This window comes from Brassica oleracea, chromosome C6 (genome assembly GCF_000695525.1).
Source record: "Brassica oleracea var. oleracea cultivar TO1000 chromosome C6, BOL, whole genome shotgun sequence".
In the NCBI taxonomy this organism is placed as follows: domain Eukaryota; kingdom Viridiplantae; phylum Streptophyta; class Magnoliopsida; order Brassicales; family Brassicaceae; genus Brassica; species Brassica oleracea.
The window spans coordinates 21,657,086-21,683,571 of NC_027753.1; the positions used below are offsets into that span (position 1 = coordinate 21,657,086).

Consider the following 26,486-nt stretch of genomic DNA (forward strand, 5'->3'; position numbering starts at 1 on the left):
GTTTTTTAAAAATATTTTATCTAGAATCAAATTGAGTCCAAAGTTGTGCTTTGTTTTAATAGTATAGATTCGTGAACTCATCATTTCTATAAATATTCAGTTTCTGAACCGAAACGTAATCGCAATACAATATTAGAAGAAAAAAGAAAGCAATACAGTATTAGAAGAAAAAAAACAATATTCCAGTGGTTTTCGGAACTAAAAATTAAGTCTGGGCACGGATCGGATATCCAGATTTTTGAAGGTATTTGTGATTTCCTTCGTATGCCACATATATCTAATTATTCGATTTGCTTTGCTTCACAAAAATGTAGATATTCGGGGAAACGGATATCCGAAAAAATAAATAGATATTTGTGGATATTTACGAATACTTACGGATATCTCATATGTTTTGATTAATGCAAATAATCTTAAAAATTTGATACAAATTTATTTTGTAAAATATTTTTTTCATGATATATACGATAAAAATTAAAAAATAGTGAGTCTACATATTTTATAAATTTTTTAAACTTAGTTAACAATTATAATAAGACAAAACTTAAGAAAAAATTATAATTATCATAAATTTATTCATTTCTTTTTATTTAATATTTTTATATAAGTAATAATGTGAATAGAATTTGTCAAATCATACGTTAGAATAATAATTATATAATTTTATACATTTAAAATTTTAAATATAATCAAAATATATATGTATTTATATATTACTGTATCGGATCGGATATCCGCTTCCTAAAATTTTAATATTTGTGATTTGCTTCGATTTTAGTGGATATTGATTTTTAGTATTCGCTTTGCTTGGTTTACGGATATCCGAATTTTCGAATCGAATCGAAACGAATAACAAATCAAATCAAATTACGGATAAAATGTCCGGCCCTAAAAATGATAAATTTTGCTGAAATTCACTTAGGCCCACATTTAGGCCGTAACGGGCCCAAGAAGCCCAATATTGAACGTTTCGTAATAATTTCGTCGGGTTACAGTTTTCTTCTTCTTCATCCTTCTCGCCGTCGTCCAGCCTCATACGCCACCGCATCGCCGTCGAACAACCACCGACGCCGCCTCGTCACTGTCCAACCTTCGTGAGGTTTTCTTCGTTGCTTTTACTGTTTCAGACTTTGATTCTCACTCGATAGGTCCGTTTGAATATGAGAATGCTCCTGTCTTCCTGATCTACTCATCTGAGACGAGTCAAATCAACTTATACAGAAGCTCTATCTTCTACAAATCCAAATTGATTTTTAGCATTACTATATTGCGTCATCGTTGGTTCTTTCCATTGATCACTATCTCTGCCAAATATACTGAAACATTTGTAGTGATTGAGTACTAATCATGTTGTTGTCAGATGGCATGGCTTGTGGCTACTCTTTCACTGATTGTTATCTGGGTCGCTTCTATATTCAAAGTTTTCTTTGGAGCAACGTCTAGTTCCAAAGCTGCGGTTCTTGATGATGGCAAGTAGCTTACTTTCTTCCCTTTAATGATTGCCTTTATGCAGAATTTGATGATATCTCATTGTCTTGAACTTCAGGTAACAAGAAAAATGTGTTGTTTGTCATCGCGCATCCTGATGATGAGTCAATGTAAGATTTGAGGATGTATCAATCTCTCTGGCTATTGTTGGAATCAATGAAATTGTTCAATATTAGTTTGTGTGTGTTGGACTGAGAGGTTAGGCTTTTACGTTGCCGACAGGTTCTTTTCTCCAACAATAAACTACTTAGCTTCCAGTGGCTACAACCTTCACATGTTATGCTTCTCCACTGGTACTTTCTTGATTGTGCAGTACTTTCCTTTCCAGAGTTGTAGAATTTGTTAAGAGATTATCCAGATTGCAAGATAACAACATAATTGCATAGTTATCCAAAGAGTTACATTGATGAGACCTGAGGAGTTTCTAGTTTCGTTGAGTAAAAGCGAGGGATGTTACTGAAAGGCGGTTAAGATTTCATTTTGGTCACCAAGGATGAATTTGTTTGTTTCAGGAAACGCTGATGGCATGGGAAGCATTAGGAAAGACGAGCTGCATCAGGCTTGTGCAGTGCTCAGGGTATTATCGAAATTGTCAAAGAAGGGATCTATGATAATTTTACTTGTTATTGAAGTGAAGAAGGTGTTTTTGCTAATATATATATCGAATGTGATGCAGGTTCCTCTTGAACAGTTAAAAGTTCTGGACCATCCAAATTTACAGGTTAGTGCTATTTTATCTCCTCATCACATGTTTATCTTTTCACTCACCATTTTCGTTTGACACGGCACTTAGTATATTGTATTCTCTCTCAGGATGGTTTTGGGCAAGTATGGAGCCATGATTTGTTAGCAAAGGTCATCGGTGAAGAAGTCAGTAATCACGATATTCACACGGTAAGACTTAGCTCCTGAATCATAGGTTAAAGACACGCATCAAGGTACATGAGTATTTTTTTCACCTGATTTTCCATGTACTTACTTTCAGATCATAACATTTGATAACTATGGTGTTTCTGGTCATTGCAATCACCGTGATGTGCACCATGGAGTATTGTACGTTAAGATCTTGTTCTAATCCATGATTCTTGAAACCGAAAAATTCCTCATGACTCTGTTGTACATGCAGAAAGTTCTTGCAGACTAATTCCGAAAGAAATATCAAAGCTTGGGAACTCGCAAGTCTTAATATCTTTCGCAAGTACTCTGGACCTATCGACATTTGGCTGTCAATTTTCTCCTCCAAAAGAAATCCGAGCAAGGCCATCATCATAAACGAGCAGCCTTGGAAAAGCTATAAAGCAATGGCACAACATTTAAGCCAATGGGTTTGGTATGTCTCCTTCCCCAAATATGATATATGTTCTTATCGGGCCTTGATGAATCCAAACTATGATAAGAACTGAAAATGAATCTCTGTCGCTTTCTTTTGAACATGGAAGCTTTTTTGTTGTTGTTGTGCAGGTTCCGAAAGCTTTTTGTTTCGTTTTCAAGCTATACATACGCAAATACACTTGATAGGATCAACACTTAACCGGTTAACACTTGATGACTGCCGTATTCATACAGCTCTTGTCTGAGGCAAACGCGAAACAGTTTTGAACAAAAGATGTAGCTTTTAATGTTGCATCAATATTATAAAGGGAGAAAATTACATTTCTGAAAATTACTCTCGTATGTAAACACAGCCACAACCTTATTTTTTTTTCCTTTAGAATTTTAAACAATGTACATATATATTTTATTCGAGGGTAATATAGTTTTCGCAGAAGAAAACAAATTCATAGAGTTACAATGCAAAAAGGACCTGAAATGTATGTAGTTCATCATCATCTCCAACAACTCTAGTATTCAACAAAAATCATCTTAGCTCAACATTCAGCTTCCTCTGCACCTCATCACGCACCTTACTCTGCATTTGAAAAAACACGCCATTTTTTAACACTAACAAGCAATTAGCCAAATGCAACCTTCCTATCTTCTTATGGTTGGTTATATGGAGAGTGTAATTTAGCTACAAAAGGTTTTGAATTATAAACAAGTAAATGTCGTTTCTGGATTAATGACAAAAGAAGCAACAGTGATTACCTGCAGATCATTGACCTCCTCGTCTGTAAGAGAGCGCTCCATGGAACGGAACACAATTCTGTAACAGTGACTCGTCATCCCTTTCTTATTGGTGAAACTGTCTATCAACTTCACCTGTGAATCAATTTGTAAAAGGCTATCAACAATCACTCCCAAGAACATGATGATGATACAAGTAAGTTGAGATATAGAGAGTTAGCATTCTTTCTCAACCAAATACCAATCAAAGGATAAGTTATGTACCTCTTCAACAAGATCCCCAGCGATTCCTCTCACAACTTCACAAAAGTTATTCTCCGTGAATGATTCACTGATCCAGAAACTGATGTCCTTATAACAAGGAGGATACTGCAAAACAAAACAATGTTTTGTTTAGCACCGTCAAAACTAACAGGACTAATGAATCTTTGACTGATAGGCATGAAGAGTGAAAAATTGTATAACCTTTGAGAATGGCTTGAATTTGACTCCAAGCTCTCCTTTTCCAAACTGCACATAACATCGTTGACGTGAGAAAAGAACTCAAAAGTTTGAGAGAATAAACTTAATCATCCAATTTTGTAAGTTGTCAATCAAGTAATCACCTGGGAGGTAAACCGTTCATCGTCTGACCAGAAAAGTCTTATATCAGGGATGTCAAACAAAACCATAGCCAGTCTCTCCAATCCAAGTCCAAAGGCCCAAGCAACATTGTTCTCTAACCCACTCTGCTTCAAAATTTTTTGCTCCGTCACCCCACAGCCTAAAACCTCTAACCAGTCTTCCTGAATCAACAACCAGATAAAGCTTGTTAGCTTGCTAAGATTGGTAGCCAAAACACAACTCCAGTATATGTATGTCTGCACAAAAACAAAAGTATGTCTCTTTAAAGCAAAGCAAGTATTTAAGATGGAAAAAGACTACCTTAAAATAAATCTCAAGCTCGAAAGAAGGTTCAGTAAATGGAAAATACGTATCAACCCATCTCATCTCCACAGCACCTGGCAGCCAAAGAATTAAATCAAAGAGTAACAGATTCACAAGCTTGTTCTATGATAAATCGTTTCATCAAAATATCTACATCTTCATTCTAAAGTTGATGCTATAATCATCCTATAAAACACCCAAAGAATTACTGCTAACTATCTGAAGATTACTTCTGTTGAATAGATCTTAGCTTACCAAACAAGTGACGTGCCAACCCCTCTAGACATTTCTTCAAATCCTCAGCGGCATATAACGTGGAATCCTTACCAGACTCGTTCCAGTCCTCAGGAGAAAAGACACAAAAGCCTTCCATCTGTATTAGATTCAAGAGAAAACATAAACAACTAGTATGAGAAACACATGATGTCGACCAAAACAGCCAAACTGAAAGAAAAGAACACCTGATGGAAAACCGGATAATGAGTAGAGTCGATGGAATCTCTGCGGTAAACATCTCCAGTGACAAGGAAACGTCTATGACCATCCCGCAACAGCTCAGCTTGGTGAGCACTTGTATGGCATCTCAAAACAGTTTGGGAATCTACATAGTAGGTGTCGTTAAGGCTTCTGCTTACATGATCAGCAGGGACTAGCACATCATCAAAGTTCTGACACCAAAGAAGACATTGTTATTATGATTGCGACTATGTAACTCTTCTATTGATAGGACTAGAGCAAATACAAACGAAAACTCAAGCTAAGATCTCATCAGAGAGTCTCACACAATATTCAGCATGTTACTCGAACAACTCTCAGTCTCTAACAGAAAACACTCTATGTGAAACAGAGACTCTCCTATCCTCATGATGTTTTCCAGTTAAAGATGCAAGCTTTGAGTAAGTAGGAAGTACACTCACTTGCTTGGTGGTAACAATGGGTGAAAGATCTTCGAAAGTCTCAAACTTTTTAGCGTAATTGGACTCGAAGTAGTCGTAAATAGCATTCTTTATGATCCCAATAGGATGCTTGTCCCTTCTGTGTAGTTGGATCCCTAGTTTAGAGAAGATGGAGTCGGGTACATTGTTTGTAGGATCATCATCTCTCACCACATCTGCAAAAAAAAAAAAGTTAACATTTCAAGCTAACGAGCTTCCACTAAGTCAAACTCAATCTGTAAATCAGAGGCACGAGCCGTTTCTAGCGACTGTGACGCCGCCGATATCAACGGCAGAGACGATAGGGAAGCGGCGCTTCTTCGTTTTGGGGAGAGGTGGAGAGTATAGAGCGTTGGAGGAAAACGAAGAAGCGAAAGAAAAGCGTTTGAGTCCGTTGCTGGAGAGAAGAGCGACGGAAGCTCGGGTGAAGATAGTGGACTGGACTGAGAATATGGTCATGGCGTATTCGAGCTCGGAGATGAGTAAACACGAAGTTTTGGGGGGGGGACGAGAATCGCGGTGGCGAGTGGCGGCTGCGAAAGAGAGAAGAAAATCGTCGATTGGTGGGGGAGAGAGGACGTGTAAATGGATTGAATTCCGTAAATTACTATTATACCCCGTTCTCTAGATTACATTTAGGGATAATTTAAAAAATACTTTATTTATGAATCTTATTTTGAAAAATACATCTCTGTTTTTCACTTTTGAAAACTACACTTCCTTAAAAAGACATTTTTATTCTAATATTATTGTGAAATATTTTTAAGTATTTTTATGGTTAGTTTTTACCTATATAAACAAAAAGTTATTGTTGGTTTTATCTATCCGATAAAATTGGAGACTCATTTGTAACACGATAGTAAATTAATTTAAGTCTCTCTTGCTATTAGTAGATCCAAAACCCAAATAGTGCATTTGAAGATGCTCCATTTTTGATATTCTTATTTGTTAATCTTTATTTTTGTATTTTAATGTCATTGTTAAAATAGACATGAGAGAATTCCATAGACCAAACAAAATTGATGTTGGCGAGCGATAGAGACAGAGACGAATTCGACCAGATCAAAAGGAAAATATATAAAATCAAATTACGTTCAAGAATATATTAGTGAAGAATTACAAACTATGTACATGGAATTAACTATGTATATTGGTTAAAAATAGAGAACGAAAAAATAAATGTTAGCCACGCTTATTGCTTTTTAAAAACTTTTTTTATGAAAAGAAATATAAAATTATATTTATTAGGATTTTGTCAACAATACCATATTGTAGAATAAAAATATTAATTAAAATTAGTTAAGACGATCAATGTTAAAAAGTTAAAAATAATTTAAATGCATAAGTCTAAAGTTAATCACCTTTTAGTAGAATCTATATATATAAAGAAATGTTCGCCTCTCTCCCGTGAAGCCACGTCATCAAGTCGTGCGTTATGGGAGTGACACGTGTCCCATTTTATATTTGGAGCCAAAATAAATGAATGCAGTTAGGGGTAATCGAACCCAGCACCTCTAGCACTGGTAATTTCTCTTAGAACCACTAGGCTGAAGTCACTTTTTATAAATATGTGGCCGCGAAAATACTTATTATCGTGTCGGCTGGAAGCTCATGCTTCTTCTGCTTGTGGCCATGGCCGACACTGAACTGACGTTAAGATGAAGATCGTGAAGTTAAAAACTTTGCTCCAAACAGTTTTGCAATGTTTCCAACCTTTATAACTTGATGCATATAATATATATCAAAATACATTTGTTGTACACGTTCTTATCAGTTTTGCTTTTAAAAGAAGATATTTACAGTTATAAATGTTTTGTGCCAGTGAAGTAATTACAAGCAAATGTTGTAGAGCAAGGATGCATTATACAAAATAATATATATTTAAAATCTATACGCAAAAACATAAAAGTTGTTATAGGCCTCTTTCTGACACATGCACACTCCACTATGAATAAGAATTAAAAAGAAAAAACAGTATTGTCATCAAACTTTATCACAAATCCACATTTGTACATATATAATTATGAATTGGACAATTAGTTAATTTGATACAATATCAAAGTAAGAATAATCGAAAAACAACTATACCACTGCATACTAATAAGTAACACATAACAGATAACCAAAATTTTGAATCTTAAAACAAATTTCAACTCGAACATTTAGTGAATATCAAATTAACTAATATCCCGTCCGTAGGGCGGGCCGACCCTAGTATTAAATAATTATATACATTTCAAAGGGATACATATCTACTTAGATAAACATGTAGTTTTCAAAAATTATAAATAAGAATGTAATTTTAAAAATTAAAATCTTATACCGAAGTATTTATCCAATTTTTTCCATGCATTTAACTGAGGAAAAGAAAGAGAAACGACCTTTAGTAAATGACTTATTCATGGGTTTCACACAATCACATTATGTTTTTTTTTAAAATGGTGGTAATTATCATCAAAGGAAAGGAATTTTTTTTTAATGTTGCTAATACCGTCACTTAAACCTTAATCTTAAACTCTAAACCCTAAATCATAAATCATAAACTTTTAGATAAGTTAAACCATAAACATTTAGATAAATCATATACTCTTGGATAAACCCTAGACTCTTGGATAAACTCTACTAGGTGTTCTTCATGGTTTAAGATTTATCCAAAGATTTAGGGCTTAGCGTTTAGCGTATAAGGTTTAGTGTTTATGATTTAGGGTTTAGGTGTTTCCTATATTAAAATTTACCTAAGATTTTATAGTTTAGTGTTTAGAATTTAGGGTTTATGGTTTAACTGACGGTGTTAGCAACATTTAAAAAAAATCATTTCTTTTGACAATTATTACTATTTATTATTTACTATTTATTATTTATTTTTTATTTTTTAAAAACATAATATGACTTGTCAATTTTTCATTGGTTATTGAGTTAGAGGTGAACATCTTCACTCTACATAGTACGTGTCGTTAAGGCTCCTGTTTACATGATCAGCAGGGACTTGCACATCATCAAAGTTCTGACACCAAACGAGAGATACACGCATGATGATGGTTCCAGTTAAAGATGCAAGCTTTGAGTAAGGGGGAAGTACACTTACTTGCTTGGTGGTAACAATGGGTGAAAGGTCTTCGAAAGTCTCAAACTTTTTGTTTGAACCGAAAATGGTGTGTTTGTCGGATTCATGCAATGAAGAATTTAAGAAATAGATTTCTTAGATTCTTGAGGCTTAAGAGAAATCAACTTCGAAATCAAATGGAAAACGAACATCAAAAAGAATTTATTGATCAAAGATTTTATTACATGTAAATTAAATCTAAGAATTCATAAACTCTTTGTAAGAAGTGTTCAATGTGCAAAATGGAAGAAGAGAAGATCTCTTGATAAAGAGAAATGTATCTCTATTTATACAAGGAAGAAGTTTAGGGCTTCATAGTAAAATGAGCCTAGTTTATTGTCTAATGGGCTTTGGGGGAGGATTAACAGTAAGTCCCCCCAAGTTCGTTGAGAAAAATGGAATCGATCTCTGCGAAGTTTACGAATAGGGTTTATTAGACAATGAACTAGACACATTCATGCCTATGACGGTTTAGGCGAGTTTATTTCGAACTTGTGCCTAATAAAAAGCCAGTTTGCTTTAAACTCGTGCTTAGCGAAAGAGTTTACTTGACTCATGCTAAGACAGAGGCGAGTTTACTGAGAACTCGTGCCTAGTAGAAGGAGAGCTTCTGTAAAGTCATGCCTAGCCAAAGACGAGTTTTTGTAAACTCGTGTCTAACAATAAGCGAGTCGACCGCAACCTCGTGCCTAATAAAAAGCAAGTTCAATTTAAACTTGTGCCTAAAATACCCGTTTACCGAACTATTGCTGACCCGAAGTCTCGTGTTGAGATCGTGTGTGCCGAGCAAGTTGTTGGCTTGTGTGTTCATTAGGCTATGATGATGTTGAGAAATGTGCCGGCTTGTGCTGTTTGTATTGCTTCCGACAAGCTCGTAGCTGTCTTTCGAAGCGTGACGACATGATGGTGGCGAGTGCTTGTTGATTCTCTTTGGCCCAACGATCACTGGTTAGATCAATGTAAACCCAAAGACATAATCAACTTTGGCATAATCAATAAGCAAGCGATCAAACTTATAAGAGGATAAGCAACTTAGAGTTGTTTAATGATTTAAACCACAGTTATAGTGTATGCGGTGACACATATGTGTTATTTAAAAGTCACAAAAGCATGTGCATGTGATTAAAGGAATTATCTTTGCCGTGGAGAAGATGGAATGGTTGCCGAGAAAGAGATAAGGAATCGAACTCTTCTTATCTCCACTTGCAGAGAATGCCGATCAAGTACTTGACGAGGTGACTAAGCCCCAATGACATAATGGTGTGAAGTGTGGCCAAATCATAAGCTTGTGATCGACAAAGAATCGAGAATCAAGATCAGAGCCAAGACTGAGATGAGGCCTGAGTTCTTCCGGGATAGAATCCGATACGGTCGAGATGTACCACTACTAATGTTTCTGCTGACATATGACAAAACAGAACTTAAGAGCGTGCTTGCCGAGAAGAGACAATGAGCTCGAACTCCTTTCTTCTTCAGTCTCTTGTAGGCAACCGTATGAACCGTGATTGAGTCATGATCCTATCGCTGAGATACGCCTTGTACGCCTTCATCATATGTTTCTGTTGTTGAATCTGAGATCAGTAACGTAACAAATGAAGCTGCTCCTCGTCACGCTTCAGTTCGACCTCAAACACTTCGCACGGCGTGTCTCCAAAGAGATGATCTCAATGGATCGCTCTTGTCTCAGCTGAGATGGTGGTGAGTTCTGCGTGTCACAAAACAAGTCGGCAAAGAGAAGCAAGAGCTTTCAATGGAGGTGTGATGGGGTTTCATCATTGATTCAGAACATCTTGTGGCGAGATTACGCTGGAATCGAGTACGTTTGCTCGCCATCACCAAAGTTGATGACTTTATCCAATCGTGTCTGGTGCTGGTCACGGATCGAGATCGGTGTGGCGAGGTGAAGAGAAGCTAGACGAGAACGTGGCTTGCCTAATTCCACATCTTTGCCGAGGGTCTTGGCGGGATGGTTGTCTTGAGATGTCGAGATGATTGAACTCTTCTTATCTCAGGGCTGTCTCTGCTCGTTGAATTGGTGACGAGTTGATTGACTCAAGGTCACTCTTTTCTTCTTCTCTCCGTATATTGATGAAGAAACAAGACATATAGACGGAAACGAGAACCATCAGAGTCTTGATCCAAACATCGTTGCAGACTTGGGAAGACTTGACTGGAACCGGAGGAGCTGAGGAGCTCTCGATGATGATTGAAACGAGCTCAAGTTCAAAACTTTACAACTCCTCTGGTCATGGTGAACTCGTCGTCGGGCAGAGAAGCTCTGTCAAACCGCTAGCGAGTTGATGTGGTGTTGTTTGTAAGCTCCTGTCAGCTCTCTCTCGCTCTGTCGTTTTGTGAGATCGGGTTTGGAGCTTGCTGAGTATGACGAGGAAGACGAGGATTCTCTCTCTGTCAGTGATGCGTCGATGAGATATACCAAACGCAAAGCTTTCTCATGAAAGCTTCAACCTGGTCCATCTCTTCTCTCCTTCACAGCCTATCCGTTGAACTTGTCAAAGTCGCAGCTCTCTCTCCGGAAAAGACCGAGACTTTCGGCCTTATGTGGACGAGCTCTGTCTGATCGTGACTCAGAGCCAACTTCACCGGCGGATCGAGATTGAAGAAAGTTTCGAACTTTCCCCTCTTGTGGTCTATCTCTCTTGCTCAAAGCCGTGTATATTCGTGAAGAAACAAACGACATTAATACTTCATTCTTTTTTTTTTTTTTTTGTGTGGTAGATCTCTAGGGTTCTTCGAGGTTTGATTTGCTTTGAAGATAGTTCTCTTTGGCCGCCTCCTTCTAGCGCCAACTGTTTGAACCGAAAATGGTGTGTTTGTCGGATTCATACAATGAAGAATTTAATAAATAGATTTCATAGATTTTTGAGGCTTAAGAGAAATCAACGTCGAAATCAAATGGAAAATGAACGTCAAAAAGAGTTTATTGATCAAAAATTGTATTATATGTATGATTACAAGTGTAAATTAAATCTAAGAATTCATAAACTATTTGTAAGAAGTGTTCAATGTGTAAAATGGAAGAAGAGAAGATCCCTTGATAAAGAGAAGTGTATCTCTATTTATACAAGGAAGAAGCTAGAGCTTCATAGTAAAATGAGCCTAGTTTATTGTCTAATGGGCCTTGAGGGAGGATGTAAATCCACCCCAACACTTTTTAGCGTAATTGGACTCGAAGTAATCGTAGATAGCATTCTTTTTATGATCCCAATAGGATGCTTGTCCCTTCTGTGTAGCTGCATTCCAAGCTTAGAGACGATGGAGTCTGGTACATTGTTTGTAGGATCATCATCTGCAAAAAAAGGTCAAACATTCAAGCTAACGAGCTTCCACAAAGTCAAATTCAATATGTAAATCAGAAGCACGAACCGTTTCTACCGATTGTGACGCCGCCGATATCAACGGCGGAGACGATTGGGAAGCAACGCTTCTTCGTTTTGGGGAGAGGTGGAGGGTATAGAGGGTTGGAGGAAAATGAAGAAGCGGAAGAAAAACGTTTGAGTCCGTTGCTGGAGAGAAGAGCGACGGAAGCTCGGATGAAGATAGTGGACTGAACTGAAAAAATGGTCATGGCGTATTCGAGCTCGGAGATGAGTAAAGACGAAATTTTATTGAGAAACACCGTTGGATGAAGAGGGGAGGAGACAAGTCTCCGATGGCGAGAGTTGCGGTGACGAAAGAGGAGAAGAAAATCGTCGATTGGAGGGGGAGAGAGGACATGTGAATTGGGTAAATTACTATTGTACCCCTTCTCTAGATTAGATTTAGTAAATTGCAAATTGAACCCTTATGCTTTTTGTAAATCACGTATTGAACCGTAAGTTTTGTTTTAAGACCCTGATTAGTATTTGAAAATCGGCAGACAAAACCACCATCAGAGAACTTGCCCGGCAATAAATTTTGGATTAAGTTTCTCGGAAAAGTAAATATATTTCCCCGATTCGAATCCTGGTTCGGGTATTCTTGGCGGGTCGGGTCAAATTCCGGGTCAGTAAGGTGACGAGGATGCTGATGTTTTTGCAAGTGAAAGTCTCTTCCGCTAAATTGGGAGGGAAAGAGAAGAGAGAGACGAAGACAATGGCGTCCACAGGAATGGCGAAATCGAAGGGGACTTTCTGTATCACACTCTCTCTTCAGAAATCTATCATACGCCACCAGAAAGAGAAAAACAAAATATTCATTTGTTTTTCAAACTTTGCGTTTGAATCCAGAAGAACAATCGATCATTCGTCTAATAGCTCCGTTGATCCAAATTGCTCAAGAGGGAGCTATATCTACAGGTACTCTTCTCATGGGCTTTTAGCTTCCCTTAGATACAATGCGAGAATGGTTTTCGACCCTTTGCTGTTAATTGTGGAAGAGCTTTTATGTGAACACAAGATGATCTTTGTATATGTGCTTTGGCATCCGCTGATAGTGATAGCTTGTGGGGCTTAATGGAATGATAGGGTTCATACGGGATGGCTGAAAACATAATGGTGGATTCTCATGTATGGGTGGAAGACCCAGAAGTGGCATGGATTCATGGAGTTGTTGTTGATATTAAGGCTCACCAAGCTACTGTTAAAACCAATGATGACCGAGAGGTACAAAATCTTTTTATTATTTCTTAGTTTCATCACTCGCTGATCTTCAAGGATAGTTTTTATGCAGCCCTTTATCGTGTTAAAGAAATGGTCATGGGGTTGTAGTGGCAAATATTACTCTCCCTTGTAAATCTTAGTTTCTTTTTCTGGAGACTTAAAGACAATGGACGTAATGCACTTCTCTTGTAGCTTACATAGCTTCTAGTTGTTTAGAATTCATCACTTAGTGATCTTCAAGGAAAGTTGTTTTGCATGAGAGAACATTACTCGGCTTTGTAAATCTTAGTTTCTTTTCTGGAGATTTGAAGAAAAGGATGTGATGCACATGCACTGAACATCTATCTTCATGAATACACTCTTTAAAATGGTTTCTTCTTTGTTTCTTGTTATATTATTTGTTTCTTACAAATATGCTCAAAGTGCTGGTATTGCTTTTAGTCTACAAAAACCACTAACCGGATCTTCACATACAATTCTATGCTTTAGTTCATTTTAATGCCATTTCTGGATCTTGCTGGTGCTGTTTTGCTTTTCACATTTCTGATTCCTTTTACTGTTTCAGGTTATAGCTAATTTATCAAAACTCTATATAAAAGACGATGAAGCTCCTTCAGAGGGAGTGGAGGACATGACACGATTATCTTATCTGCATGAGCCTGCAGTGCTCGAGAACTTGGCTACCAGATATGGGCTCAATGAAATTTATGTAAGAAAATATTTCATTTCTGGTTGCAAACCAAATATTTTCATCCTGTTCCTTGCAAAAAACGCAGTAATAGGCGAGTCTGTTATAATATCTTGACATCACGACAGACTTATACAGGAAACATTCTTATTGCTGTCAATCCCTTTCAAGGACTTCCCCATCTTTACGATGCTGACGTGATGGAAAAGTACAAGGAAGCCTCCTTCAAAGAGTTGAGCCCTCATGTTTTTGCAATTGGTGGCATTGCTTATAGGTGATTAGGAGTCTTCGTTTGTTCATTTCTATCATTGTTTTCTACAAGAGTGCCAGAAGTGTTTTATTTATTAGTTTAAGAAAATTTGCAACAGGGAAATGATCAATGAGGGCAGGAATAAATGTATACTGGTTAGTGGTGAAAGTGGGTCTGGAAAGACAGAAACGACTAAGGTGCTCATGCGTTATCTTGCATACTTTGGAGGGCATACTGCAGGTGAAGGAAGGACGGTTGAAAACCAAGTTTTAGAAGTAAGTTGTGATGAATTTACTAAAAATTACACTCGGGAGATGATGTTTTTTTTTTTTAACCTTTCTGCCTACATCGAAGAAATTTTAAGGCTATGTCGAAGACCTTTTCTCGTTTACCTGCTTTAGAAGAAGATTTTTTGTTAGTTTGTTAGCCTTTCTTGAGTATACAGTCTTGAGATCCTTAGATTGGACCTTGCTCATTATGTGATACCACTGGTGTCTGTTCTCTTGGTTTTGGATCTAATTCTTTATGCCAATTGGATCATCTTACAGTCAAATCCAGTTCTTGAGGCATTTGGTAATGCAAAGACTGTTAAGAACAACAATTCCAGGTAGAGCTATTGAATGCTTCCATTTTTCTCCTTCTATCACTTTGCTTGTCCTCGCTCTTTTACCTGCTGTTAGTGGATGTTAATGCCTTTTCTTGTTGCAGTCGTTTTGGGAAGTTTGTGGAGATTCAATTTGATGACATTGGTCGAATATCTGGGGCAGCCATCAGAACCTACCTCTTGGAGAGGTCTCGTGTTTGCCAAGTTTCAGATCCTGAACGTAACTATCACTGCTTTTACCTCCTGTGTGCTGCACCTCCAGAGGTAAGCTATCTAAGTTGGCCTTACCTATAATCGGATGAATCTTTGAAGTGATAAATGATATCAAATTTTGCAGGATGTTGAGAGATTTAAATTGGGGGATCCTAAGTCATTTCGCTATCTTAACCAATCTAGCTGCTTCGAACTTGATGGTGTAAATGATGCAGAGGAGTATCTTGCTACTAGAAAAGCTATGGATGTAGTTGGAATAAGTGAACAAGAACAGGTCTGCAAACTCTTCTTTGCAATTTAACTATCACCTGTTGATTGCTATATAGTAACGACTTATATCCTTTTTTCTCCTCAGGATGCAATTTTCAGAGTTGTTGCTGCCATTCTCCATCTTGGAAATATTGAATTTTGCAAAGGAGAAGATGCTGATTCATCATCTCTAAAAGATGAACAGTCAAAGTTTCATCTCCAGATGACGTCAGAATTGCTCATGTATCATATGACTCTTCTACTTCTCCAACTAAATTCTGATTCTTGTCCTGCACGTAACTACAGCTTGTTTATTTTAGGTGTGATTCCCATTCCTTAGAAGATGCTTTGTGTAAGCGTATTATGGTGACCCCAGAAGAAGTTATCAAAAGAAGTCTTGATCCTCTTGGCGCTGCCGTTAGTAGGGATGGTTTAGCAAAGACAATATACTCTAGACTCTTTGATTGGTAAAATTTTCTTTGTCAATGTTTAAATATCTATTATTTTTCTTTTCACATGCTACTGAGGTGACATCTGCTAAGTCAGTACTTATTATGATTTTCCAGGTTGGTGAACAAAATAAATATCTCTATCGGCCAAGATTCTAACTCTAGGCGCTTGATCGGAGTCCTTGACATTTATGGTTTTGAGAGCTTTAAAGCCAACAGGTGATAGCCGAGAGTATACATGGGTCACTCTACAGGGGTGATTATCTTAATTGTCAAAATACACCAAATATCCTCGAATCTGATAGATGAATTTTCAATTCATTTACTGTGAGCTGAGATATGATAAAAGCACATTACTGCCTCCAGAACTGTGATCTTAGGAAATGATGTCTTTGTATAAGTTTCCAGGACTTAAAGAGATATCTGTACATCACCTAATATTCTAACCTCTACTTCAGTTGTTCACTGACTTGTTTATATTGTCCATGCAGTTTTGAACAATTCTGTATTAATTACACGAATGAAAAGCTGCAACAGCATTTCAACCAGGTATAAGGCCAGTTATAGGTTATGGCTACTGGATTTGCTCAGACTCTGTTAATCTAAACTCATTAATATTGTACAGCATGTATTCAAAATGGAACAAGGTGAGTATGAGAAAGAAGAAATAGATTGGAGCTACGTGGAGTTTGTTGATAATCAAGAAGTCGTGGATCTTATTGAAAAGGTCTTCTATCTGTGTTCATATATGCTCACGTGTTTTAAATCACTATGCCTTGTTCTGACTTGAAAAACCTGAAGTAGCGGGTCTTTTTTTTTGCAGAAGCCCGGTGGTATTATTGCTCTTCTAGATGAAGCATGGTATAGTAAAATTTTCTCTGTCTGCAACTATACTTTAGTGTTTCGTCTCCAACCACTATAATTATGCGTTATAAATTAACGTTTATTATCTGTGCAGCATGCTACCCAAATCAACTCCTGAAACATTTTCTGAGAAGCTGTATCAAACATTCAGGGATCATAAGCGCTTCATAAAACCAAAATTGACGCGATCAGATTTTACATTAGTTCATTATGCAGGGGATGTAAGCTGCATTTCACACTCTGCTGCTTTCAGAATTAAAAGTAGATAATTATTATGATATTTAAGGTGTCTTTGCCATGTTATTTTTTGCAGGTACGATACCAGTCCGATCAATTTTTAGACAAAAACAAAGACTATGTTGTTGCCGAGCATCAAGACATGTTAAATGCTTCCAAATGTTCTTTTGTGTCAGGCCTTTTTCCTCCTCTTCCTAAAGAGAGTAGCAAATCTAAGTTTTCCTCCATTGGCGCTCGTTTCAAGGTGACTTTCCTGCAAATCCATTGAGACTTGTTTAACTAATAAGTAGGAGTGGATGGTTGGGCCAGACATTGAACTTTTGATGCCACACTCATCATCTGTATGGGCTGACATGTTCAAGTAATTGGTACAGCTACAATTGCAACAGCTGATGGAGACACTAAACTATACGGAACCGCACTACATCAGATGTGTGAAGCCAAACAATTTGTTGCAGCCAACGGTGTTTGACAATGCCAATGTCTTGCATCAGTTACGCTCTGGGGTCAGTGTTTCATTTTAATTGTTCATATTAACTTGTTTTGTTGATGTCTTGAGGTGGTATATGATATTGTCTTATGCAGGGTGTTCTTGAAGCCATTAGAGTGAAATGCGCTGGATATCCAACAAATAGGACTTTCATCGAATTCTTAAATCGATTTATCATTCTTGCACCGGAGATTCTGAAAGGAGAGTATGTATCAGTTCTACCCATCAAGCTTGACCTTTCTTCTGCTCTTGTCTGCCTTATTGCTCCTGGAGTTTGTTATCCCAGTTTCCTTACCTTAAATTGTAAGCAGGTACGAAGCAGATGTTGCATGCAAGTGGATTTTGGAGAAAAAGGGGCTAACAGGTTACCAGGTAAGGTTCCTAGGAATCTCACTAAATGTAGAAGGAATCGCAGTTTTGCAGGAGTTGAATTCATCACGAACTTTCAGTATACTATGAAATTTGAGTTTCTCAGATAGCGTGTTGATATGATATCTAATTTGCAGATTGGAAAAAGTAAAGTTTTCCTGAGAGCTGGTCAGATGGCTGAGCTAGATGCACACAGAACGAGAGTGCTCGGCGAAGCAGCGAGGATGATTCAAGGAAAAGTTAGAACCCGTCTAACAAGAGAACGATATGTTCTCATGCAGAGGGCTTCAGTTCAAATACAGGCTAATTGGAGAAGTGAGTTATGGCGTGATGGTTTCATTTATCCTTTTCTTTTTACGTTATGTTTTCACGGATATGGCCAGGAAATTAGTAATGCTGATACAGTCTCTCTTTCGTATTTTAGGAAATATTGCAGGAAACATATGCAGGCACATGAGAAGGGAGGAAGCTGCCATCAAAATTCAGAAAAACTTACGTAGACAGGTTGCAAAGAAAGAGTATGGAAAGACCAAATCTTCGGCAGTCGCCTTGCAAAGTGGAGTCCGGACGATGGTTGCACGCCACGAATTCCGTTTTAAGTTGAAGTCTAAGGCAGCAACTGTGATCCAGGTCCTTTCCTCATTACTCTGTCTCCATTCTTAAGAAGTTCTTATGGAACCATTGTATCTCAAGAAACAGAAATGACTTAATAACTCTAAGAAACTTGCAGGCGTACTGGCGTGGTTACAGTGCTATATCTGACTACAAGAAACTGAAAAAAGCTTCTCTGGTTTATCAAAATAGACTCAGAGGAAGAATTGCCAGAAAACAGTTGGGACAGTCAAATCAGGTATTTTAGATCTATGCAGTATCTACAGAGATGAATAGAACATGGTTCTTCTCATTAAAGGAAGAAGTATTTGGCTTGAATTGATATAATATCATGGGTGTAGGCTGACAAAAAGAAAGAGACAGAACATGAAAGAGAGGTGGAACTTTCCAATCAAGTGGAAGAGGCAGTTGATATGTCCTGTGTACTGCATTCAGAGCCAAGTGATGATGCGGAGACTGGAGACGAACAATATCCAAAAATCTTCATCCGAGCAGATAGTGGACTCGATAAGTCATTTGTAATGCCTTCAGAGCAAAGTGGTGATGAAGAGATAGAACATGAAAGACAGACAAAACATTCCATCCTAACAGAAGATGGAACTGAAAAGTCCATTGTTCTCGAATCAGAGAAACCTTACAACAACTTTTCTGTTGTAAGCCACATAACGAATCCTATTCGTGATACAGAAGTTGAGTCCCTCACTGCCGAAGTTGAGATGTTGAAGGTAATGTTCCTAACATTTTGAAACAGCTTCTAGACATGGCATTCTAGTTATCTCCAGATTATCATGCTGTTCTATTTATTGTACTCTTCAGGCCTTGTTGGTAGTTGAGAAACAAAGAGCTGACATTTCCGAAAGAAAATGTGCTGAAGCCAGAGAACTTGGTGAGAGAAGACGCAAAAGATTAGAAGAAACAGAAAGAAGAGTTTACCAACTACAGGACTCTTTGAACAGGTATTATTGATTAGTAATTTAACAACAACCAGAGATAGTCTTAGATATAACTTCCATTAAAATAAATAGTTGACTGTCTTAGTGAAAAACTTAATATATGGTTGAAGGTGTACATTTCCTGATGCTAAGTCTTGTTTAGTGTATTCCAGGTTGTTATATTCTATGTCGGACCAATTCTCGCAACTGAAGTCCATCTTAAGATCTCCATCTATGTCTTCAACGATGGCTTCAGTGCCAGTTGTACGTGATGATCTTGCTGACAGCTCTGAGAACTCTGAAGCTTCATCAAGTGATTCTGATTTCACTTTTCCGGCTCCATCTACTTCTTCTGCAGATAATTCAAATCTTCAAGTCATTGTTCAAGATCTATCAACCACAGAAGCCAAAGGTCAGTGGTAATAGCACTCTAATCCCATATTTGTCGAGGAAACGAAATAGGTACATTACAGAGTAGTTAACAAAATGGATAATTATTCCAAGTCAAAACACTTGGTTAGTTTCTTCATCTAGGAGTATAGATGTTTAATCCGTTTTTTATGGTTACACTAGCCTCCAAATCCACCTTAATATAATAAACATTTTGCGCAAGATATACATTTGTTCATGGAATCATCCTTCTCATTGTGTAGAACAATAATGTTGCAGGAACAGAGAATGATAAGGAAAGGGGCTTTGAAGATTACTTTTGATGATGAAGCACCTATTTGATCTCTTCATTGTTGTGTCAGATGGAAATTGTTTAGTGTTTACAAGTAGTTCAAACTCCAACTGTAGTTTTTTCATGATTAGATGCTGCAATAACTGTGTAGAGTCGTCAAGATATGTCAGGTTCTGTGTTTAAATGCATACAACAGCTATGTTTGTTCTTCAGCTAATACAATTGCTACTTTTTTTCTTCTTTTTTGTTTGGCAACCGCTACTTATTTCTATTATTCATTTTCTTTCTCTTCAATGCTATCTATGAGTTCCACAAATTATGGTCAGACTGTGTTATGGTCATATGTGAATCTAATTATCATGTTTAATAAGCACCAGTGGTCTAGTGGTAGAATAGTACCCTGCCACGGTACAGACCCGGGTTCGATTCCCGGCTGGTGCAACGATTTTGTCATTTTTCCTGCTCATTTCAGCTAAAGCATTTACTGCCAATTCACAATTCTTTTTTGTCATATTTCCTGCTCGTTTTAGTACATTGCCTTGCCTCGTTGCTACAATTTTTTTAGCGTAGCTATTACACAATGCAGTAAAAAACAGTATAAAATCTATTACATGAAAATATAATAAGATGCACTGGATTATACTATAACACTAAGGCGGTATATCATTCATTACACATGCAGGAGGCAACATAGATTATGAAAATATCATAAGATCAATGGATGGATGTTCAGAATACTTCGGTTTGCCATTCTAACGAGTAAGATAGTAAATGACTAGAAATAAACCCACAAACGATGCCACGAGTGTCAGCATTCTTCGGCTTGACTTTGTTTCAAACACCTGCAATGATTCAATTCAACAGCTTAGAGGCTCTACAATTCGCATTTGCAACACATAGTGAAGCTAAGGGAGAGATTTACTGTTTTAAACCGGTCCATGGTTCCTGAGAGAATCCCCCTTGACGAATCCATATCATTACCCTACAACATATTACAAAACCTTGCAGAATGCTCAGTAACAACGGCATCTCTCTGAGCCAAAACGTGAAAGAAAAAGTTAGAAGAAAAGGTTGGGAAATACCATTCTGTCAAGCATGCGGTTATGAGCATCTACCTCTTCATTTATATCACCGGAAAGCTGTTCATTAAAAAGACACAAATCAGAATCATATAGATTTCAACTACATGTAACAATGTTAAACGAGGAATGTGAAGCTACAGCTATGGGGACTTTGTCTCAGATGGTATGTTTTTTTTGAAGAAAAGGCTTTCTATTTAAATGCAAGTAACCATTACAGCTATGACAAAGTCATACAGTTTTTAAAAGCTTTCTATTGAAATAGTATGTTACCATTACATTAATCATGTTTTATTCCATCTAAAAAGCTTTGTTCATCGTACCTGCTTGATGTGATATTAATGCTCACAAATTTCATTCACACAGACAGAAACCTATGATAGGGTGGTTTCTATACTACAACTATGGGGCCTTGTCGCAAATGTATTGCAATAGTATGTCACTACTAAGTTTATCATGCTTTGTTCCATCTACAGATTTTTTCTGTCCCAAAGCTTTGTGGTTGAAGTGATATTTTATGCTCGCAAGTTTCATTCACACAGCAGCAACAAAAGTTTTGAACATTGGCAGAAGAATCAATCAGGCTTACTCGTTTCAAGAGAATGACCCTGTCTTGCAAACCTTCCAAGGCACGCTCGTTCTCATGCTCATTGATCTCATGAGAGGTGTAAGAAGAAGAAGAAGCAGCTCTGATTCCTCCCTCTTCAATGCCATCAAAGAGCGCACTTCTTCCACCCCGAGGCTCCCTGCACAACATCAGACCTCAGGTAAGGAAACAGTTACCATCTTCCACTCGGATTACTCGAAAATTCAAAGCTTTATGCAAACACCATGAGTCATTAGTAGCAAGTATTAAACGTAGACGCTATTTGTGCTCTTCTTCTTATCTCTTCTTCTACAGATCAAGATTTTGAAATTTAAGAAGCGAATTAGAAACTAGATGAAATTGGGAGTGTGATCTATACAGAGAAACAGTCCTACTAAGATAATCTGCTTCTTCAGATTCGCCCGATGAACCCTAACCTACGAATTACACGCTCGTGAAAACATATATAATCACAAGACTGCCCGGATCATTTCTATTTCCAAAATTGAATTGAAAAAAAAAAACAATGGAGCTTGGATCTAACCTTCTAGGATTCATCGATCAATCGAATTTCTCGAGATGATTCTCAATCACCTTCAGCATCTGCGAAGGAATTAAACGGTTGAAATGTCGCTGTGGTTAATCTCTTGAACTCAGCAGACAGGCCACAAATGTTAAACTTCGCGGGGGGGACAATAGAAACTAGTCCGGGACGGATCGGGTATGGGGAAATTTTAAAGTATCCACATCCGTCACATTCGGATAGTTATCCGGCGGATCCATAATTTTACTATCTTTATCCAGATCTGGGGTTTCCGGATATCCGGATATCGGATATTTTTTTAAAAATTGTAATATCCGGCGGATATCTGGATCCGGATTTGGAATAAATAAAATAATAATATTAATATATGTAAAATATTAACAATAATTTAAAAATAAAAAATATATAATCTTTTAAATTATTTCTATGCATAATATTATAAAATTTATATACTATTATAAAAATGAAAATATATTAAATAAAATTAGTTTTTATATATAGATATTATTATTTTTAAAATAGTTATTAATAAAACTTACGGATCCGGATATCCGAACTAAGAAATCAAGATATCCAGATCCGGCTTTAACGGATCTAATATTTTTCTATTCGAATTCGGATTCGGTCTCCGGATATCCGGATTTTTGGATCGAATCTCGGATCTCGGATAAAAATCCCAGCGCTAATAGTTTAGAAACTATGGGTTGAATTACAATTATCAGATTATTATTGGAATCAGATCATAAATTTGTTTATTGCCGAAAATAGTTCCAGTTAAAGATAATGATCCAAAAAGATAAGGTTGATTTTGGATTGGGATTATCCATTAGCTTACTATATAAATATTTGTTTTCTTCTGTTACCGACTTACTACTCTTATAAATAGGAGTTCATTTGTTGTTGTAAGTGATAGTAATAAGAGCAAGAGATCAAAGTCATGTATGCTCATTATCTCACATTTCTTTCGTTACTTTCCAAACACATAAAGAATAATATACTAATATATAAACACTTATAAATATACATAAATATTTCTTTATCTCATCTAATTCACAACACGTTATCAGCACGAAGTTCTGACCAACTGAGGTTTATCAATCCGAAAATTCTTAAACCAGTCGAGGTAATGTTTAAATTTATGTGTTTCAATATACTTAATTTATTTAAATTTTATTATTGTTCCGGAGTGAGAGGCTAGGCCTTCTCCGTTTATTTTTGGGATGATAAGCATTGTCTTCCCCGACTGATCGTTATGGTAGGCTATGCCTTCACGATCAGTGAAACACGTGGTAGGCGTTGCTTCCGTGAATAAAAAAATAAAAAAATAAAATAAAGGTCAAAAATAGCAGACTAAGTCTCCTCGGACCTTGAAATAAGTAAAAGTCAAAATGGTAGACCATGTCTCTTCGGACTTTGAAAAATGATCAATATGGTAGTCTAAGACTCCTCAGATCATGTGGTAGGCTAAGTGTAGCGACCGTGTTCCGAAGATCGATATTAGGATGATCTGAGGACTGACTGGCCGAACTGTGAGAACGTACTGAATGGATTGGATGATACTAGAAAGAGCTGATCAGAGTTCGAATGACTTTCCGTGGGTGGATGGGAGAACTTGGATCGGCGCCTGATTAGTAGCGACTAGAGCGGAACCATGTACCCGATTAAAGCTAGGAACAGATCTGTTTTTGAGCCAAACAAAGCTCCATCAGTCGGTCTTACGCTCGGGTTATTGGACAGGCCGTTCGGTTTGTTGAAACTCAGGTTGTTCGGACAACTCGATGAAAATCCAGGCAAAGCGGAATTTTCGGACAGCGATGGTCGGATCCGGACAAGTGTTGTTGGATTCAGACAATACGGTTGAACTGGTCGGCTAGACAGCGATTGTCTAAAATCAGACAAAACAGCTAAGACTGTCGGCTAAGCTGAGATGAGCTGATTCAGCAGTATCAGTCGGATTCGGACAAGGCGGTTAGAGTTGTCGACTGGATCAGTCAGCTCTAGCTCGAGTTTCGTCTAAGTAAAACTGGCGGGAACAATTAAAGTCCAAAAATGCGAAAACTCGCGCTGGAACGCTTTGGAGCGCGGGGTGGCGGTTACGGATTAAGAGCCGCGAGTAGAATAAGCGGAAATGGTTAACTTTGCAGTTTCTCGGGCCTAAACCGTCCAACTGCCCATTTTAATCGTTTCCTTCGTCTTATTTCGCCATTTCTGTACGGGAAACAGAAAGAAAGAACGAGAGAGAAACTCAGAGAGAGAAAAGTCCGATTAAGGGAGAGTTTTCGATATTTGGCTGGATTGATCAAGTCCGAGTCAAGAACGATCGTCTGTGGGGTGAATCCGACTGTCTGAACGATCGAAGGTCCGACGGAAACCGCTCAAGAGGTGTCAGAAGAGACCGAATCAAACAGAACAAACCGACTCTAAGAAAAAGGTGAGTGCGTGACCGTAGCCTATCGTACTGAATCGTAGTCTGATTGATAGGAATGTTCTATGTACTGATTGCTTGTCTAATTCGAATTATCTGCTAAGTTCTGACTTGGTCCGAACAGTCGGTTCCTTCCATCGATGCATCTGGATCAGATCATGCGCCTAGAGCCGTATTGGCCTGCTAGGGCTTGACTGAATCTGATGGCGCTTTGGCTTGGAACGATTGGGTCGGCTAAGTAACTGACTGATGATAAGCATGTCCATTTATTGACTGATTGACTCGATTGCTTTACTTGGCTGAGTAGGACAGAATGACCGCTCTCACTAAGCATACTGTTTGCTTATGCCTCCTTGTTTGGATGCAGATCAGGACCAGACCCGAAAGGGTAAAGACATAGCTTGATCGTGGGACAAGGGCATGAAGGAAGGATGGTGGGTTTGGGTAGATATAGGACGAGATTAATATGTAATAGCCTATAGCGAACTGACTTGTTAACTCGAACCTCAGATTATCTATTCAAATCGTATTATGCTTTACTTGACTGTCTGAAAAAGAACTAACACTCTGAAATAATTCTAAGTAAGAAAAATTTTGAAAATGGCCCCAAGTCTGATCGGGGAAGTCGAGCCAGACTCGTACTGATGTTACGAAAAAATGGGTCGGGTCCTTTCACTAAGCCCCCAATTTTATTTATGCTCTTTAAATTTCTGCAATTTAAATTTATGTCTTTAGTTTCTGCATTTAAATTATGCATTTCAATTTCCGTCTTTATATATTATTATTCTATGAATTCGGTTATTATATCAAATTTGACAAAGCTAAAAATAAATGCCCTTGATATTATGGGAAATAGTTATATAACCTGGGCAGAGGGTGCAAAGATGCACCTGAGAGAAAATGAGCTTTGAGAAATCATCGATAAGTTGAAACTATATCGGATAAGAAAAAGATAAAGCCATGATAATTTACACCACTTTAATGATGGTTTATAAGATGAGGTGTATCATGAGAAAGATCTAGAAGATCTTTGAATAATCAAATCCTTGAAAGAAAGGATTCACCAAATTGTTGGAGTTGATGTAAATCCTCCGTGAGAATTGAAAAGAAAAGAAACTCATGATACTAAACCATCAAGTCGGTCCTTCTTGAAAAGGACAAGGGTGTGGATGCGGTTGAAACCGCTATCATGGTCGTGGAAGAGGACGAAGAAGAAGATTCCGTTCCTATGAAAATAATGGAAACTTCCACGAAAAATGAAAGTGGTCGGGTGATAAAAGGCAAACAGAAAAGGTTTGCTATAGATTCGGCCAGGAAGAAAATTGGGTACGTAGTTGTCGTACACCAAATATTTAGCCGATATATATCGAGAATCAAAAAGAAAAAGAGAAAAGAAGTATATTAAACTTCGTCTCTTATGATCCCGAACGATTTTTCATAGCTTGAATACTCATCTTGATGATTCAGATTTTTTGGTTGGTCTAGAAAATAAAAATAAAATATCGATGTGATATGAGAATTATCTTCCTGAATAAGATTTTGAGAGTCAGGATGGAGATAGATATACCTGGCAGATATTGGGTCATCGTACATGACTACTAAAGGTAACAAATATCTTTTCTCTCTCAAAATAAATAAGTAAAGTATCTAGTAATATAAAAATTACTATTGACTCTAGAAGAGATTATGATGAAAAGACATGCATAAGAAAAAGATGGCAAAATTATGAGTGGTAAACCTGAAGTTTACTGATATATAGCCATCTCCAATAATGTTATCGACATTATTGTGAAATGTTGAAAAACCAGAAGTTTTTCATATAGCATGTCTTAAAAGAAAATAAAGGAAACCATCATGGGTGATGAATCATCAAGCAAGTTCACTAGATGTGATTTCTTTAACCTGATCCCAAATTAGGATCTCACTCTAAATGATTTGAAATATAATTCATCCCAAATGGGAAAACTGAGTATGTTATTGGTTCTAGAGTGGGATTCAGTACGAGATTTTAGAAATGGAGTGTCATCATCTCGAGGGGGAGAATTAAAGAATCCTAGTGAGTGGAACATTGAGAAATTATGTTCGCACTTGAAAAAGA

The 26,486-nt window shown here is 37.4% G+C and overlaps 4 protein-coding genes and 1 non-coding gene across 9 annotated transcripts; 3 read left to right on the forward strand and 2 right to left on the reverse strand.

Moving 5' to 3' along the window:
• Nucleotides 1-977: 977 nt before the first annotated feature.
• On the forward strand, nucleotides 978-3,273 carry LOC106300305 (probable N-acetylglucosaminyl-phosphatidylinositol de-N-acetylase). 2 transcript variants are annotated; one of them, XM_013736418.1, is made up of 10 exons: nucleotides 981-1,099; nucleotides 1,361-1,469; nucleotides 1,547-1,598; nucleotides 1,711-1,781; nucleotides 2,001-2,065; nucleotides 2,165-2,209; nucleotides 2,302-2,382; nucleotides 2,474-2,541; nucleotides 2,615-2,818; nucleotides 2,950-3,273. In XM_013736418.1, the coding sequence occupies exons 2-10, from the start codon at nucleotides 1,361-1,363 to the stop codon at nucleotides 3,017-3,019; spliced, it is 765 nt and encodes a 254-aa protein (XP_013591872.1). In that variant the 5' UTR covers nucleotides 981-1,099; the 3' UTR covers nucleotides 3,020-3,273. The 2 variants fall into 2 exon arrangements, with proteins under 2 accessions (XP_013591871.1, XP_013591872.1); XM_013736417.1 differs by having other exon boundaries at nucleotides 978-1,099; nucleotides 2,001-2,209.
• Nucleotides 3,163-5,927, reverse strand: LOC106300303 (phenylalanine--tRNA ligase, chloroplastic/mitochondrial). Of its 2 annotated transcripts, none has more exons than XM_013736416.1 (10): nucleotides 5,672-5,927; nucleotides 5,397-5,590; nucleotides 4,941-5,147; nucleotides 4,735-4,852; nucleotides 4,477-4,553; nucleotides 4,158-4,337; nucleotides 4,018-4,062; nucleotides 3,817-3,921; nucleotides 3,574-3,687; nucleotides 3,163-3,397 (listed from the first exon to the last, which is right to left on the reverse strand). In XM_013736416.1, exons 1-10 carry the CDS (start codon nucleotides 5,871-5,873, stop codon nucleotides 3,347-3,349), a joined length of 1,293 nt encoding a protein of 430 aa, XP_013591870.1. In that variant the 5' UTR covers nucleotides 5,874-5,927; the 3' UTR covers nucleotides 3,163-3,346. The 2 variants fall into 2 exon arrangements, 1 of the variants encoding a protein (XP_013591870.1); XR_001261998.1 differs by having other exon boundaries at nucleotides 3,291-3,397; nucleotides 3,574-3,701.
• Nucleotides 5,928-12,441: 6,514 nt separating this feature from the next.
• Nucleotides 12,442-19,994, forward strand: LOC106300302 (myosin-16-like). Of its 3 annotated transcripts, none has more exons than XR_001261997.1 (26): nucleotides 12,442-12,812; nucleotides 12,981-13,118; nucleotides 13,681-13,824; nucleotides 13,932-14,077; nucleotides 14,172-14,328; nucleotides 14,602-14,660; nucleotides 14,762-14,921; nucleotides 14,995-15,144; nucleotides 15,226-15,362; nucleotides 15,440-15,586; nucleotides 15,686-15,787; nucleotides 16,060-16,117; nucleotides 16,194-16,295; nucleotides 16,392-16,429; nucleotides 16,527-16,653; nucleotides 16,746-16,913; nucleotides 17,044-17,175; nucleotides 17,255-17,364; nucleotides 17,471-17,531; nucleotides 17,666-17,843; nucleotides 17,953-18,158; nucleotides 18,259-18,378; nucleotides 18,482-18,865; nucleotides 18,957-19,096; nucleotides 19,236-19,484; nucleotides 19,742-19,994. XR_001261997.1 is itself a non-coding variant. In XM_013736414.1 (26 exons), exons 2-26 carry the CDS (start codon nucleotides 12,993-12,995, stop codon nucleotides 19,783-19,785), a joined length of 3,435 nt encoding a protein of 1,144 aa, XP_013591868.1. In that variant the 5' UTR covers nucleotides 12,442-12,812; nucleotides 12,981-12,992; the 3' UTR covers nucleotides 19,786-19,994. The 3 variants fall into 3 exon arrangements, 2 of the variants coding, with proteins under 2 accessions (XP_013591868.1, XP_013591869.1); XM_013736414.1 differs by having other exon boundaries at nucleotides 19,246-19,484; XM_013736415.1 differs by lacking the exons at nucleotides 12,442-12,812; nucleotides 12,981-13,118 and having other exon boundaries at nucleotides 13,942-14,077; nucleotides 19,246-19,484; nucleotides 19,742-19,925.
• Nucleotides 19,995-20,124: 130 nt separating this feature from the next.
• Nucleotides 20,125-20,195, forward strand: TRNAG-GCC. The gene has a single exon. It is a non-coding gene; the product is annotated as a tRNA-Gly (tRNA).
• Nucleotides 20,196-20,366: 171 nt separating this feature from the next.
• Nucleotides 20,367-22,134, reverse strand: LOC106298599 (bet1-like SNARE 1-1). The gene is made up of 5 exons (XM_013734732.1): nucleotides 21,964-22,134; nucleotides 21,423-21,579; nucleotides 20,837-20,893; nucleotides 20,677-20,736; nucleotides 20,367-20,596 (listed from the first exon to the last, which is right to left on the reverse strand). Exons 1-5 carry the CDS (start codon nucleotides 21,975-21,977, stop codon nucleotides 20,507-20,509), a joined length of 378 nt encoding a protein of 125 aa, XP_013590186.1. The 5' UTR covers nucleotides 21,978-22,134; the 3' UTR covers nucleotides 20,367-20,506.
• Between the last annotated feature and the right edge of the window lie 4,352 nt (nucleotides 22,135-26,486).

Excerpts from the sequence above, each read along its gene's own strand:
- LOC106300305 (XM_013736417.1), top strand. The coding sequence starts at position 1,361 with ATGGCATGGCTTGTGGCTACTCTTTCACTGATTGTTATCTGGGTCGCT. Across the intron at positions 2,542-2,614 it reads GATGTGCACCATGGAGTATT|AAAGTTCTTGCAGACTAATT; the intron begins GTACGTTAAGAT and ends TTGTACATGCAG. Across the intron at positions 2,819-2,949 it reads CATTTAAGCCAATGGGTTTG|GTTCCGAAAGCTTTTTGTTT; the intron begins GTATGTCTCCTT and ends GTTGTTGTGCAG.
- LOC106300303 (XM_013736416.1), bottom strand. The coding sequence starts at position 5,873 with ATGACCATATTCTCAGTCCAGTCCACTATCTTCACCCGAGCTTCCGTC. Across the intron at positions 4,554-4,734 it reads GTTGGCACGTCACTTGTTTG|GTGCTGTGGAGATGAGATGG; the intron begins GTAAGCTAAGAT and ends TTTGGCTGCCAG. Across the intron at positions 3,398-3,573 it reads AGGAGGTCAATGATCTGCAG|AGTAAGGTGCGTGATGAGGT; the intron begins GTAATCACTGTT and ends TTTCAAATGCAG.
- LOC106300302 (XM_013736414.1), top strand. The coding sequence starts at position 12,993 with ATGGCTGAAAACATAATGGTGGATTCTCATGTATGGGTGGAAGACCCA. Across the intron at positions 16,118-16,193 it reads TGCAACAGCATTTCAACCAG|CATGTATTCAAAATGGAACA; the intron begins GTATAAGGCCAG and ends AATATTGTACAG. Across the intron at positions 16,296-16,391 it reads TCGTGGATCTTATTGAAAAG|AAGCCCGGTGGTATTATTGC; the intron begins GTCTTCTATCTG and ends TTTTTTTTGCAG.
- LOC106298599 (XM_013734732.1), bottom strand. Across the intron at positions 20,894-21,422 it reads GGGTCATTCTCTTGAAACGA|CTTTCCGGTGATATAAATGA; the intron begins GTAAGCCTGATT and ends TTTAATGAACAG. Across the intron at positions 20,737-20,836 it reads ACCGCATGCTTGACAGAATG|GGTAATGATATGGATTCGTC; the intron begins GTATTTCCCAAC and ends AATATGTTGTAG.